Genomic DNA, 14,184 nt, shown 5'->3' on the forward strand with positions numbered 1-14,184 from the left:
GGCTGCTCACAGGTTGGGTGCCTTCTGCTCCCCATGGCAAAGCATGGGAGGACAGCCTGGCTGAGGACAGCCTGGCTCTTGGCTTCCCCATTTCTTGGCCAAGATCAAGGCTGAGACTGTCCCTGCTGAGGCACCGTGTCTAACACGGCGTGATTAACGGCCCAGGCACGATCCCCACTGCAAAAACAACACCCTCATATTTTCTCAATGACATCTCCCCTTGGGCTGAACAGTTGGTTTTCATGACCCAGCCAATCCTTTTGGGTTATAGCCATCCCTTTAACATAGGAAAGGGGTTGATTGGGGTATTAGAGCATCTCAGGGGAATAGAGGCTCTGGACATGCCAGTAGGGGAATCATTTAAGCTCTTTGCATGCTTAGATCTGCATTCAGAAAGTGGGATGGGACTTGGCTGCATCTGCCTTACTTATGTAGATGTTTTTTTCCAAAGCAGGGATTAGCTCTTATCTTGCACCTGGCACATGGGGCCTTCATTCTGCATCATCATCTTCAGTTTCCATACAGCAGTGAAAGGACTAAAAGCCACTCAGCCAGGTAAGAGAAAGGGATTTCTGCTACATTCCAAAAAAAGAGAACACCCCATGGTCTTCATCACCAGATTCTTGGAATGCAAACCCCATGTCTTAATGGGTTTTACATTGGAATTAGTCTTGTCTTAGTCACTACAGGACCACATTTTGTTTAAAGCCCAGCAAAAGCTTGTTCTAGCTGGCCCAGCAGCAAGCAGGTAGAACTGTCACGTCACTCTGCAGATGCTGTTTCTAATGCACAGAAACCGAGAAACCTAACAGCCTGCCAGTGTATTTCCTTAACCAAGAGAACCTGCTCAAACATGTACGAGTCCACACAAGTGAGCTACCAGCAATACTGAGCCCTCAGGTCTGGGAGACACCAGGCCTTCAACACCTCGAACTGCTTAAGGAAAGACCAGACTGTCAGTTAAGGGGGGGAAAATACTGTATTTTCTTTTCAATTTTCTAGGATGAGACAGTAATTCTGACAGCAAATTAGATTAAAAAAAAAAAAAAAGTCACACAGTTAGAGTTTGGTTTAAAAAGAGATAAAAGAAACAAGGGGAGGAGAACCATTTCAGTGAAGACTATGATTTGTATTGCAAATGCAGTCACACCCAACTGCTCCTCCAGCCTATCCCACGATATGTTTGTTAGGGCACAGCTCTAGGCTGTGCACTGAGTGACCACAGAGGCTATAAGGCATTGCATATCCACCAGAACTGCTGCCTGATGGCCAGTTCTGCACAGCTAAAATCTGACACAGAACATTCAAAACCCACTGTCCTCCTGCACATTCCCCATATCAGCTCTGAAAGAAAACAAAAAACAAATGGGTACTCAAGATGCCATCTCACTGTGCTGGGTGAATCCTGTAGCTTGCAGATGGTCTAGCAGGACTTCAAGGTGTTCCAGGTACATAATTAAGAAGTGGGCTCTCTGGAAACGTGCTGTTGATTTTGGAGCAGTTTTTTTTTCAGTAACACTCATTACTTAGTGTTCTGTTCTTAATCAAGCATAAGTCCAAAGGAACCCAGATCCAGGGTTGCAGGTCTGTGAGCAGGCAAAAGCAAGTTCTGGGAGCAGCAGATACATCACATCCAGAGTTACATGGGACAATATACACATTAGAAATGTCTCTGCTGCCCACAAAAGACATCTCCATAGCATGAGTTATGTTTACAAAGCCAACTGGACCATTGCAGCAGGTGGAGACAAGCAACATCTGCAGGCTAGGTGCTCACTGTCCGCAGCTGCCCTCTCACAGTTCACCTGTAGACTTCTTCCTCACTCGTGTCCCAAAGCTCATGGTAGATTTACTGTTGGGATGATGTAGCTCATATGTGTACATACCTCACCTTGACTAATCACGTATCCACACACCTGCTGGTGGTTGTCTTGCCACCCTCAGCTCTGTCCCTTACCTCTTTAACCATGAAACAAACACATCCAAATGCTCAGATCTGGGATCTCCAGGACAAAGATGTGGAACTACAGACAGTTTCAGCTACCACCTCTCCAGAAGAGGAATATGCTTTGTTTGGTGCTTTGCAGCACAGGAGGTAAATGGACAGAGATCTCACTGATGTTAGAAACATGGGAACAACATGCCAGGTAGGGAGGATGTTAAACCCTGTGCTTTAGGATTTGGTAGGGGGAAAAGGAGTGCAAATGCAAGCCCACAGCCTCTGTGGAACCCACCTGCCTGGAAGACTTGCTGCCTCTGCCAACTGTCTCTTGAGTTAAGGGACATTCAAAACACTATGTGTAATGTTTCCTAAAGGTCTTGTGATTTAAGCTTGTAGATCACTTAATTGCTTTGGGAAACATTACCTTCAACTCACTGGCACTGGAAGAAGCTAGCAAGGAAAACCTCAACAAACCCAAGAAAACTTGAGCCTAGTGGCTTTGCTCAGCCTTCAGCACAAAGCTGGGCCTTCATGGACGTGAAATCAAGTGACTTGTATTAAAACCTATTGTGCCCCCCCCCCCCCCCCCCCCTTTGTATTCTTACTTCCTGAGAAGTCCCGCTGACTGGAACCCTCCTGTAAGTCCCTGCCCTACTAAGTCTGAGAAGGCTCAGGCCAGGCGTGCTGACATCACACCCCCTGCTCTCACTAGTGCCTTCACAACACAAGACACACAAACAGAGCTCCTCAATACCAAAACTCAAATCCTGTGCATGCTACACAATCCCCTACTGCTTCAGCCCAGGACATGCTCTCTGAGGATCAAACCAGCACCAACTCATGGAGAAATGGTCTAGCAATTGCTTCCTCACCCATCAGAGTGATGGACTTGATTCCCCACTTCAGTGACAAACCAGAACTACCACCTGACTTCTCCATCCTTCTCCCCCAGTGAAGAAGCACCAGCACAGCTCCTCTGCAGGAGCAGAGCCAGCCAGCTGCCTCCCCAGGGTCTCTGGGGGCTGGTTCAGCTTTGAAAGTAGATCTTAAAAACAAATACTCAAAGATCTAGCAGTAAGCAAGGGGCTACTCCAGCTGGTGTTACCAACTAGAACTATCCCAGAACCACTTACTCAGAAGAGGAAAAGTAGCTAGCAGGACAGTAGCAATGACTATTCTCCTTGTAATCTTAAGACTACTTGAATTCTTTTTTGGTGTTTTTTTTTCCCCACTGAGTGGGTTTCTAATCCTGATAATCTTTCTCTACAGCTTCTCTACAGCTCCTGTGTGTGTATGCAAGTGTTTGTGTGTAGCAGAGACAGTGAGGGGGGAGGGGGTCAGGCGCTTAGACACATTTGGCAAAACCAACAGAGTCATTATCACGGTCAAAGACAGTGTAGTAGGGGCCAATGAAGACATCTCCCAGGATCCAGAGCGGGCCCCCAGGTGGTGGGACATCCAGGCCGGAAAACCCACTCAGGCAGATGGTCTCTCCTTGTGCAGAAACCTAGAGAAGAGCAAGAACTTCAGTCAGAGGTCCCCACATCTCCTCAACCTTACAGACTTGCAAATAGTACCTGCCAACCCCAGCTGAACTTCAGCCTCTCTCACATCCTGGGATCCGCAGCTTGCAAGAGCTGCTAATAGTAAAAGCCACTGCTGAAACTCCTGAAAATCTGCACAACATGACCTTTGTAAGCTGTCAGACAACAGTTAGCCTCCAGTCTTGCATGGAAGGTTTCTTTAGAAGGAGGCCAGCATAATACTATCACAAGTCAATAGAAAAGGCAAAAACATCTGTAGAAAGCACTCAACTGCCTATCCTTTCCTTCTCTCCCCTCCATGAACAGGGAGCATCATGCAGGAGGGCTTGCTCCTGCAGGACATGGAATTTTCCTGGACCCATCAGCCACTGCCACCACCACAATCTTTCAGGCTTCCCTTCACCATCAAGTGCCAGGTCCAGGCTTGCTTTTATTGTTCTGGGATTTTTGCACTTCATTTCTTGGATCCAAGCAAGAAACAAAGAAAACAGGTATTGTGAGAGAAACTGGGCTGTCAGAAGCTGCCCCGGACGTACCTTGAAGACATATTGCTCCCCAGTGAGCTTGTAGGGCTTCCCACCTAGCATGAGCGTGACAACAGGCAGAGACGAGATCTTATCGCAGGGGATCACGTACTGAAAGAGAAGCAGCCAAGCCATCAGATGGCAGCTCGCAAGCCCTCAGGAAAGAACAGTCACCCACCTGGAATAGTCTTGTCTTCCCCATCCTCCCAAAACATTGCTCACCTCAGGGAGCCAAAGCAGCCTGAGCTAGGGTAAGTGTGCTGCTAAAACCCAGGGCACTGAGCAGTGGGGCCAGAGGATGTTAAGGATTGTTTAGGTCTGCAAGGATGGAGCCAGAGGATGGCAGGTTCAGGTCCAACTCTGCTGAGCCCCTACAATCCCCATCCCTCCAGGATTTCAGGGAGGAAGACGACCTTGGGAGATTAAGTATGACGGTTAAACACTTGGCAGGGATGGGCTGTCATTTGCATTAAATGTATTTGTAATTAAAGTGCCTCTGGACTCTCATTAATGTGAATCCTTGGCCTCAGCTGCAACTCACATCCCTCTCCTCCACCTCCCTGAGATGAGTGGCAGAAGTGACCAAAGCACCAAGTCCTTCTACTGCTCCCATCTCCATTCCAAGGACAGAAGGGTGCTTTCTGTGCTGAGGGCTTTTCCTGGAGCACAGATTGGGATCAGAAAACAGGAGACCAGCATCTCTTAAAGGATTTGGGTGCAATTACATTCAAAGTGGCTTCACCTGGCCTTTGATGAGTGGTTTTGCACCAATGGCTGTTTGCAGCTCCTTCACTTCCTTGGTGGGTCCAGTGATGAGAGAAGTGCCCGTGTCCACAATGGCTTCACAGCCCCCTTTGCAAAGAGTCAGCCCATTGGCAACATCCACCCTGGGGAGAGATGTCCAGAGAGTAGACAATCCTTAGAGATGCCCCAGCAACAGCTACAAAGAACTGAACTGAAGTGGGGATGACTGAGCCTGGGCATTATACAGACATGCAGGGAGGACTGCAAGAGATAGCCACGGAAGACCTGAGAGAAGGATGCATGCTCAAATCCTGATGTAGCAGGGTTGTTTCTCTGCCACACATAGACCCCGATTCCACACAGTCCCCACATGTCTGAAATTAAATAGGTGCCTTGGTGCATGACTGCATCTCTGCAGATACCCTAGATTGCTATGTGTACTGGTAGGGGTTTGATTTTTACAGTAGTGTGGGCACAAAGTGTTAGCCAAGTGCTAAGACAGCTTTAGGGGCTGTAAGCAAGAGAAAGATTCACATACATTAAGAAGGCAGGGGAGGAGCTGTTTGGCTTCCTCACCCACATCAAGTTTCACAGTGGTGCATACAGATAAAACCTTCTAGCCTTGATCTCTGCAGGCTTTGCCAATGCAGCATGGCTTAGGGAAGGTGAGAACTAAAACCCTGCACCAGGGAGGGCAGCAGCCCTCAGTAAAGAAGCACACACTGATCACAGCCTGCTCCTTAGCTCCTGTCACGTGGGGGAGCTCAGAATAGACAGCAGGGCTGGCCGGCAGCTCCCCTTCCCCCTGCCTCCAACAATGCGCACTGATTGCCGCACCGTGCCCTTCAGGCAAGGGCTGCCTTCCTGGGGCTGCATCCTGCTCATCCACAGCTGCCAACCAACAACTCAGAGTTTAACACACAGGAGGCTCTCAGCACTGTCTCAGGAGTGACAGATGCAGGGCTGTCTGCACAGGGGTGCAGCGGGACTTACGAGTCCATGTGGACCTGCCAGTAGGCTTTGCGCGTGACATTCACCCAGCTGAAGTCGCCACTGTAGTATTTAGGGTCAGTCCCCCCCAGCAGCAGCTCACCACCTGGCTGAGCTGTGGGATCTCTGCAAAGGAAGACAAATCACCATCATCAGGGGGTAAGGTGAGGAAAACCCCTCCATGCATCCCCAAAACAAACTGGGGAGTTTGGAGGTGAAGCACAGCATTAGTAACATCAGAGGTAAACAACTTATACTGCCCTATCATATATCAGTATAAAGATAGATTAGGGAAAGGGAAAACTGCAATATTTTCCAAATCATCCTGCAGAGTATCTGTGCCCAAATCCACTGCAACCAATGGCCTCAGAGCTGGATCCTCAAGGTTACTGTCAGATAAAGGATTGCTGCTGAGCAGATGGGAAGAAATACGGCGATAGGGGAGGAACAGTGCTGGAACTGCCAGTAGTAGCCCTCTCTGCTCTCCACTCTCCAGCTCAAAAAGGAGTATGTCTGAAGTGGGTGCTTGGGGTACCTTAGGGTTGGCAACAACTGGCCAAGACAGTAGATGGCTTTCCCAGAGCAGGAGGAAGGATAAGCCCCATCATCAGTGCTTGTCTACAGGGTGACACAGGCACATGGTTTGAGGATATCAGCTGCAGACTGGGACTGTGTTTACCCCACTAACAAGGGCTGCTCTAGTTGCATGTGATCTTATGACTGTAATCCTTTTATTTTATTTATTTTTTACTTCTTTCCTCCAGAAAGACCCTCTCTCTTCTTCAGAAGTCAGGTAGCAGATCTACTCAGCATTTTTAAGATTAGAAATGCAGCCATTTTACTATTTCACTTCTCCTTACTCCACACTAAAGAAAAGCAAAGTGTTCAGCCCTCCTTGCTCCAGCAAGACAACCCTGTTGAGACCTCCTCAGCAATGCTAGTGCTTATCCTGACAGTGAGATATGGTGCCACCAAACCCAGCAGTACCTGTTAAGGTAGAAGGAGAAGATGTTTTTCTCAATCAGCTTCTGCTGCATGACGTTATCAAAGAAAGGTGTGACCTTGTCCACGGAGATTCTTGGGAATGCCATGCCCAAGATGCCATCAAACTTGGCAGCAATGAAGGTGATGCCTGGCTGCTTCACAGCCTCCCCAAAGATCTGGTTCTTGATTTTCAAGTTACCAAGCTGTAGGCAGAGGGGACAGATGGAAAGAGTTTATGAAAAGAGATGACCCACAGAACTAGGGTGAAAAATGGGCCCTCACTAAACACAGGCTGTCCCTCAGCACACCACCATGCTTTTGTCCTTGTATTTGTACATAACTGAAAACAGATGATGTGGTGTCACCCTCCTTGGTGGGACAGCCCATTCTGGCTATCCAGTAGCACCTCAAGTACCTGAAACTCTGTGTCCCCATGTGCAGGAGCTTCCCTTCACTCACTGCCCACCTCACTCAGCCCTCTTAGTCTATTGCTGGGTTCTAGCATTGGTCATACCATTCTGTAACTCCTCCTTGTTGTGCAGGGCTCGTCCTCTCACTCTATAGTCCTTCCCTTATTGCCTACTTTATCCATACAGTTTGAGCAGATCTTACACTAAACAATTCTTCACTCCAGACATCCAAAACACACTCATATCCCTTCTCCTGGCTGCTGCATCCATACCCAGTTGGGACCACCAATTCTTCCTACCTCTGCCAAAGAACCCTGCAATCACCCCAATACAAGAAATATTCCCAGGATCTTGCTTCACATCCAGAAGAGAGACCAGCTCACATAGACCTCTTGTGGCAGGAGAAGAGCCAGTAAGGAAAGTGGTGTTGGCACAGAAACAGTAATCAGAGTAAGGCAAATACAAAGGTCATTAGAAGGACCAGTATTCTGCACTGGAAAGCTGAAACTCCTTTCCACATTGGACACGACACAAGGGTCGATTCCCAGGAAGAAATGCAGAAGCTGCCCATCTTCTGGCTCAACACAGGCAGTTTTGGTGTCTGTATGAGAGCTCTAGCAAGCGGCCCTGCAGTAAACAAGGCTGGACTGCACAGCTCTGCCTCGCCCACCTGATGGCGGACAGCGATGGCAGATAATGATCCCTGTAAATGACAAACATCCCCTCAGGGTTAGACAGACTGGGCAGGCGGTGCTGGCTTTAATGGTATCTACAGATCGGAAAGGGCAAGTCAGCATTGCAAAAGCTAAAAGCCACATGGCAGGATGTGGGCCAGAACAGCTCACAGCAACACATCCGTTTGCAAGTCCTATAGCTTTCAAAAGCTGTTTCAAACAGCAATTGCTCTACCTCTTGAAGAGAAAATGCACAGCAGGGCCACCCTCCACGAAGGGCAGCTATCCAAAACTGGTCCTGCAGCAGCTCAAAAATCAATAAGGCTTCCATTGAAGGAAAACAAAGATAAGACTGAGTTGGTCTGAATTCCTCTACCAGCTTAAGAGGCTAATGACAACGTTGTGGTGGGATCTCAGAAGGCTCATGGAGACCCTGCCCATCTGTGCTTGATTCTCAGCAGGACTGAGACCCAAGTGCATCTTCAGCTACATGGCAAACAGGGAGCATGGCAACATGAATCACTGCTCCTGCACAGCAAGACTGAAGCTCAACACCTTCAGAGAGCAGAGGGACTCTGGGCCACTCACCAACTAGTGCCCTTCAGTAGTATGTCAGTGCTCACATGCTTCTGGGGCTGCTTCCACTCATTTGGATGGCTGGAGCTGAGACAGCAATTCTGGAAGCTGTTTCAGAGAGTCTGTACTCCAAAACCACAGACTGCAAGCTTGCCTATGGGAAGTGCCCAGTGGGATTATCATGGTGTTCATGGTGTTCAACCTGAAGGTCTCTGATCTCCCCTTGTTCTGTTGCACTGGAAGCACAATGCTGCCTAGGAGCCATGCAAGAGGTTCCTCTTGCTCCCACCCACACAGAAACTAAGTACTACCAGCTGTGCTGGTTGCCAACAGCCATCCTCATTCCCCTCAAACAAGCTCAGGCACCAAATTTCTTCCTCTGTGCTGCTGGGAAGCAGAGAGCTAATTAGCAAGCAGGCATTAGGGTGATAATTAGAGAAAAAAAGTTGCAATTTTCCTTCTGACTCACTTCAGCCCTGCATTAAGCCGGAAAGTGCCTAAACCAGCCCACACTTTCACAGGACAATAAAGTTCACTGTTTGCCTTGCTCCATGCCTGCAGGAGCTCCTTCCAGATTTGCCCATAACTGCACTGCTGCCATACAACCCAGCTCTGCAACCAGAAGGGCCCAGGCAGGCTGCTCTGCCTGCTCAGTAAACCAAGCATGTGAAGGCTTGGGCAGGTGGCTGTTTTTTCAGTTTTTCTAAGCCCACTGAAGAACACAGTGAACATGTCATGAAACTGATGTGGTCCCACAGCCAGGTGGCAGAGAAAAAAAAAAACAAGTATGAAGAATGAAGGGCAGCTCTCCCCACTCCCATCCACTTTCCAAGTTGCCTACTCTAAGGATGAGCCATAGAATGTTTACTACTTGCTTGCACAAAACTCCAGGCTCCTCTTTAGCTTGGATACTTTTCTTCTAATTCTGATGAAATTAGTAGCCTAACACTTTCCAGCTCAAACTAACACAGAAAGCTGAGAAGCTCTGGATTTGTGATTATTCACAATGCTTAGTTTCCCTCCCCTAAGCAAACACATGCTCTTACTCCAGCAAGGACAGCCAGTAACTTGAAAGCATGTGTGCCACAGACTCCCAGCAGCTGGTACACTCAAGTGCATTTGTCCCAAGGAGGACCTGAAGTTCCAGAGTACACACCCTTTATAAGGTAAAGTGTTCAGCCTTTACTTGCTGGAAGGAAATTGAGACAAGAAGCAACGAGCAGCTCAGTGACCTCCAGCCAGCCCATCAATGGCTGATAGGAAACCCTTAAGACATTTGAAGGGGTAGGCACCACTCCACATAGGACAGGATGAGGCTGGCTCCACAGTGGCAATAGAGCCTATTTGTGTTCTGTGTGCCATCAGCTGCCGACATGAATACTTCCTGCCATCAGAATGTCAGCCAAGAGCAAGTTGGACAACAGCAGCAGCCTGCAGGTTGGTGTTGGTGCATATAGTTAGGATATGAGTTTTCCAGGGTCAAAAAAAAAAAAAAAAAGAGGATGGCCAGAGCACATCTGCAGTGTGGCTCCTGCTCAGCTCTGCTTTCACTGACCCCCTGGTTAATCCCTTCCTTTGCCCTGCCCACCTCAGGTGTAGTTACCTTCTCACTTCAAAACACTTAGGAAGACGGTACCAAAGCATGCTTGATACAAGAGGAACACTCCAGAAGTGAGACCCATTGAAATCAAGCTGTTTCAAGTACTTTTCCCAAAAGGTAGCATGGGGAAACTTGGCCACTACTTACTGTGACTGTGTCCTGGCTCAGGAATCCAGAGAGGCTCCCAGTCCCATAGTGGATGGCAAACTCAGTGCCGTTCTCCACATAGGTGCTGGATTTGGATGCATCATACTTGTGGTGCAGCACTGCAAGCAGGGAGGGGAAAAGACAGACATGAGAATGAATGTTCCTCTGCACCTCAAACAGGCTTCAGTCACAAGAAAAACACACTCAGTAAGGCACCAGGAACATCTGCTATTTGCCTCCCCGGCGTTAACCACAAAATAACTCAATACCCAGCTACACAGCATGCCTGGGGCACACAGACACTTGGTGCTGCAAGGGCCAGCTTGAATGTAATGAGAAGGTCTGGGAATCAGGCAGGGAGATCCAATTTGGCACTTCAATAGGATTTGGCCACAGTGCATTAAGAGCCTGGACTACACACGGCTGGCATGTCAGAGCACATTAGACAAGAGGGAGACAGATGTCCCTATGGCTGCCTGTCATGCCATGGAGAGCTGGGTGGCTTTGAATATACTCTGCTCTGGACACAAACACTTGGACATAATGATCTAATCAAGGCAGGTTGGAAATCTGTATGTCCATTTTTGCTTACACAGATATGAAAAACAGTACTGTTTTCCCACAACCTATGCTGTTTGCATTATAGGGCTGTACAAGACAGGGCACAAGTTCAGATCCCCTCTCTGCCCTTGACAGCCATTGGAGGTCAACTCTCACACTTGCTTTTGTTGGCCCCATGGAGTTCCCCTTGCCACTTAAGCGGCACAGATGGTGGTTTCTTTATGGCATTTCACCATAGCTGGGTTTGAAACCTGCATTCGTGGAGGTTTATTTCATAGTAACATCACAGAGAAGAGGAAAAAAAGAAAAGAACGTAATTCCTTAGATGTTCTCATCACAGAGAAGAGTGACTACCTGGTTCACGTTAATTATAAAACCCATAAACATGCAGTCACATGCTCCATGCAGCAATAAAACAGAAACTAGGACAGTTTATATCAGATCTGGCAAGAAGCTGCCCTTCTCCCCTCCCCTCCCCCCCTACCATTGCGCAATGAAACAAGTCTATAATTTGGGGAGAAACCCAGCAACCTGGGGAAGCATTCATTGGTTCCCAGCCAATGAAGGAGCAAGGCTGCTCAGGAAGGCTGGGTTCATGCGTGGGCAACAAGGAGCAGCTTTAGGAGAGAGGGTGTGAACCAGAGGGGCAGAGAAGGCTTGGCACCAGCCCAGACCTCTCCTCCCTCCCTCCAGGAGAATCAGCAGTCTACCAGCTGCTTTGCTATAGCCAAGTTGTCCTTTCAGCAGGAGAACATGATGATGATGCAAGCTAGGGGCTTCCAGTTCACGGCAGGGGCAGGTTCATTATGTTAGCTCTTGCATTGGCACTGCACAGGGGAGGACAAGCTGTGATACTTACAACAAGCAATGTCCAGCAGGTGACAGTGCACTGATGGCACCCAGAGGTTGGAGGAGCCTGTGTCAAAGACCACAGTGAACTTCTGTGGGGGGGTTCCAATGCCAATCTCACCGTAATACTGTGCCTGCAGAAGAGAAAGGAGCTCTGTGAGCAGAGGTGCCCAGTGATAATGGAGTTCATCCCACAAAGCCACCCTGAATTGGAGAGATAACTGCTGCAGTAGCATGGGATGGGCACAAGGAACCCTTGCCTGGTACCCACACCCATGGGTGGAGGGTGGGGAGAGGGGGGGGGGGGGAGGTGAAAAGGTGTCTTGGTAATATAAACACTCCCAAGCAAATGCAACAGCATGTAATAGCAAAGAAAATAATGATGACATCTTCCTCAAGGCTTTTTTGGGGGAGAAAAAAAAAAAGGGACTGGCTTCTTATGCAGACACTGCTTTTGTCCCACTCATGAGAGCGATGGGCTCTACAAGTGCTCAAACATAACTACAGCAGGTAGGTAAAGTATAAATGGGGAGGAGAAGCAGGATGGGCACTTGCAGTGAGGACTGAAAGCATGCATGGGAAGGTGTGCAGGCAGAAGCACAGCTCACAAAAAGGGAAGAAGCAGCTCTGAAGAAGGGAGGGCAAGCACCTGCATTGACAAAAAGTCAGAACAGCACGAGTTGGCTGGGAAGCTGCTGTGCTGGCAGGTCTGGGGAGGAACTGCAAGTCACATGGAGCTATACCCACTGCTGCCATGGGGGTTTCAGTATTGCTGGTCAGCCCCGGGGTGCAGGAGCAGAACCAGTATTCGAGTTGGGTGTGATCAGTCTGGGGGGGAAGCCTCAGAACAGGATTAAAGGATTATCAGAGGTGCCTGCTCCAAGCGCACCTTCTGAACACTTGGTTTCTCACTGAGTAATTAATAACTCATTTCCACTAACTGCAGTGGGGAGCCAGCGCTCACTTCACTACTTCTGGGGTCAGCCCACCTAAAAATAACTGACTATAAGCTTCCACTCTGTCACCAAGGTCAAGTCCCCTCTGAATGAGGGAACATTTAAACTCACCCATGCACAGGTTATTACGAACAAGAGCCATATCAGCTGCCTTGCAAGGCTGTAACATGGTTGCTCCATAAATCCCACACACAGACCAATGAAAGTGACCTGTGGGGAACCTCATGATGTGGCTGTTTCCTGCTGCTCTTCCAGCAAGAAGAACTCTTCTCAGGTTCTCCTGGGTTCAGAGTGCACCAGCAGACACTCACCCAATATCACAGATTTGGTTGGTCCTGTGAGACGCCCCACTTGAGGCAGGAACTTCCCCTTTCTTCCTGAAACCAAGACTGCACTCCAACTGCAGCTATGTATGTTCTGGAGCAATACCTGAATTCTTGCCAAGGTTCTTTAGCTTGGCAGTGTTTCAGCACACTGAAGTACATGGCAAATACCTGAGTCCTGGCAGCACAGCACTCCAGGCCCATGCCACACTGGGGCTGGTTTCAACACCACTGCTTGAACAGTCACAACCCTTCCTTATGGGATGGGGCTCAATAAGGGTCTGGGGAGTAGTACCAGTACCTTCCCTGTCCCCAGGTGAGGGCTGTGTGTGGGATAGACGCATTTGTGATAAGATCTCATCTGCACTATCTGGATCTTCTTCCAATGCTAGTTCTACTATCTGGGTGTGGAAACACCTCTGCATCCACCAGAGGACTGCTCCAAGGCCACTCAGAAGAAGAATGCAGGGACGGGTTTGGCACTTGTGCATGACAGAGCACAGCACAGCAATACTAGGAGCACCACCAAGCCTGCAGGCCCATATATACAGCTACCATACACAGCAATTAGTGGAAAAGAAGGAAGGAAATAGGTCACAGAGCAGCAAATCCAGCAGCTCAGTGGCACCATGCTTATTATTTTTAACTTCTTAATGATGTTAAGCAACTGAAAGGTTTGGCAATGGTCCTCTGAGCTGCAGCAGGTGGCATAGCTCTGCCAGGAGCACCGGGGCCAGCCAGGACAGCAGGGTTGGGTACTCACATCCATGTAGTTCTTGAGGATTTCTGGAGTGGGCTCAGCTAGGTCAGCAAAACCCAGCTTGAACTTGAGGAACTGGGTGATGGCATTCATGTCAGGGATCTCGCTGCCCACCTCAGTCAGCATGCGGCGCGTGGAGGTGAATTTGGTGAGGGGGATCCTGTGGGGCATGGGAAAACACCTGGTTACAGAGGCTCTAACTGCTGAGTACCCACCACACTTCCTACTCCCTAAAGAAGGTGGCCTGGCCCCAGCAAGACACAGATAGTGCCAACAACTCCCAACCCCAAAGCACCACATGGGGCACACAACCCAGAAAGATAGGGAGAGCCCAAGCACCGGCAGCCCTCAGCAAGGGCCGCGCAGAGCCCCAGCACAACCCAACTCCACAGCACCATGAATCAGCAGCGCCAGCCCTCCCCACAGCCGCCCCCCAACCCCTCACCTGATGAGGGCCGCGCAGGGCCCCACCAGCGCGAGCAGCAGCAGGACAAGAAGGCCGCGGGGCGCCATGGCGGCGGAACGCTTACAGCGCGCTGCTCCCCCTAAAACAGAAGCGCGGAAACCGCCCCGCCCGCGCCCCGCTTTTGTAGCGGCAGC

At 49.3% G+C, this 14,184-nt stretch overlaps 1 protein-coding gene across 1 annotated transcript; it reads right to left on the reverse strand.

Moving 5' to 3' along the window:
- Window positions 1-960: 960 nt before the first annotated feature.
- CTSD (cathepsin D) lies at window positions 961-14,184 on the reverse strand. Its single transcript, XM_042884553.1, has 9 exons — window positions 14,030-14,184; window positions 13,588-13,744; window positions 11,556-11,679; window positions 10,136-10,254; window positions 6,732-6,931; window positions 5,748-5,870; window positions 4,753-4,897; window positions 4,023-4,121; window positions 961-3,449 (listed from the first exon to the last, which is right to left on the reverse strand). The coding sequence occupies exons 1-9, from the start codon at window positions 14,095-14,097 to the stop codon at window positions 3,288-3,290; spliced, it is 1,197 nt and encodes a 398-aa protein (XP_042740487.1). The 5' UTR covers window positions 14,098-14,184; the 3' UTR covers window positions 961-3,287.

Source organism: Lagopus leucura, unplaced genomic scaffold, assembly GCF_019238085.1.
Source record: "Lagopus leucura isolate 7727_CA_CO unplaced genomic scaffold, USGS_WTPT01 Super-Scaffold_100044, whole genome shotgun sequence".
Classification (NCBI taxonomy): Eukaryota; Metazoa; Chordata; class Aves; order Galliformes; family Phasianidae; genus Lagopus; species Lagopus leucura.

Excerpts from the sequence above, each read along its gene's own strand:
- CTSD (XM_042884553.1), bottom strand. The coding sequence starts at position 14,097 with ATGGCGCCCCGCGGCCTTCTTGTCCTGCTGCTGCTCGCGCTGGTGGGG. Across the intron at positions 13,745-14,029 it reads CCCTGCGCGGCCCTCATCAG|GATCCCCCTCACCAAATTCA; the intron begins GTGAGGGGTTGG and ends CATGCCCCACAG. Across the intron at positions 3,450-4,022 it reads GGGAGCAATATGTCTTCAAG|GTTTCTGCACAAGGAGAGAC; the intron begins GTACGTCCGGGG and ends GCTCTTCTCTAG.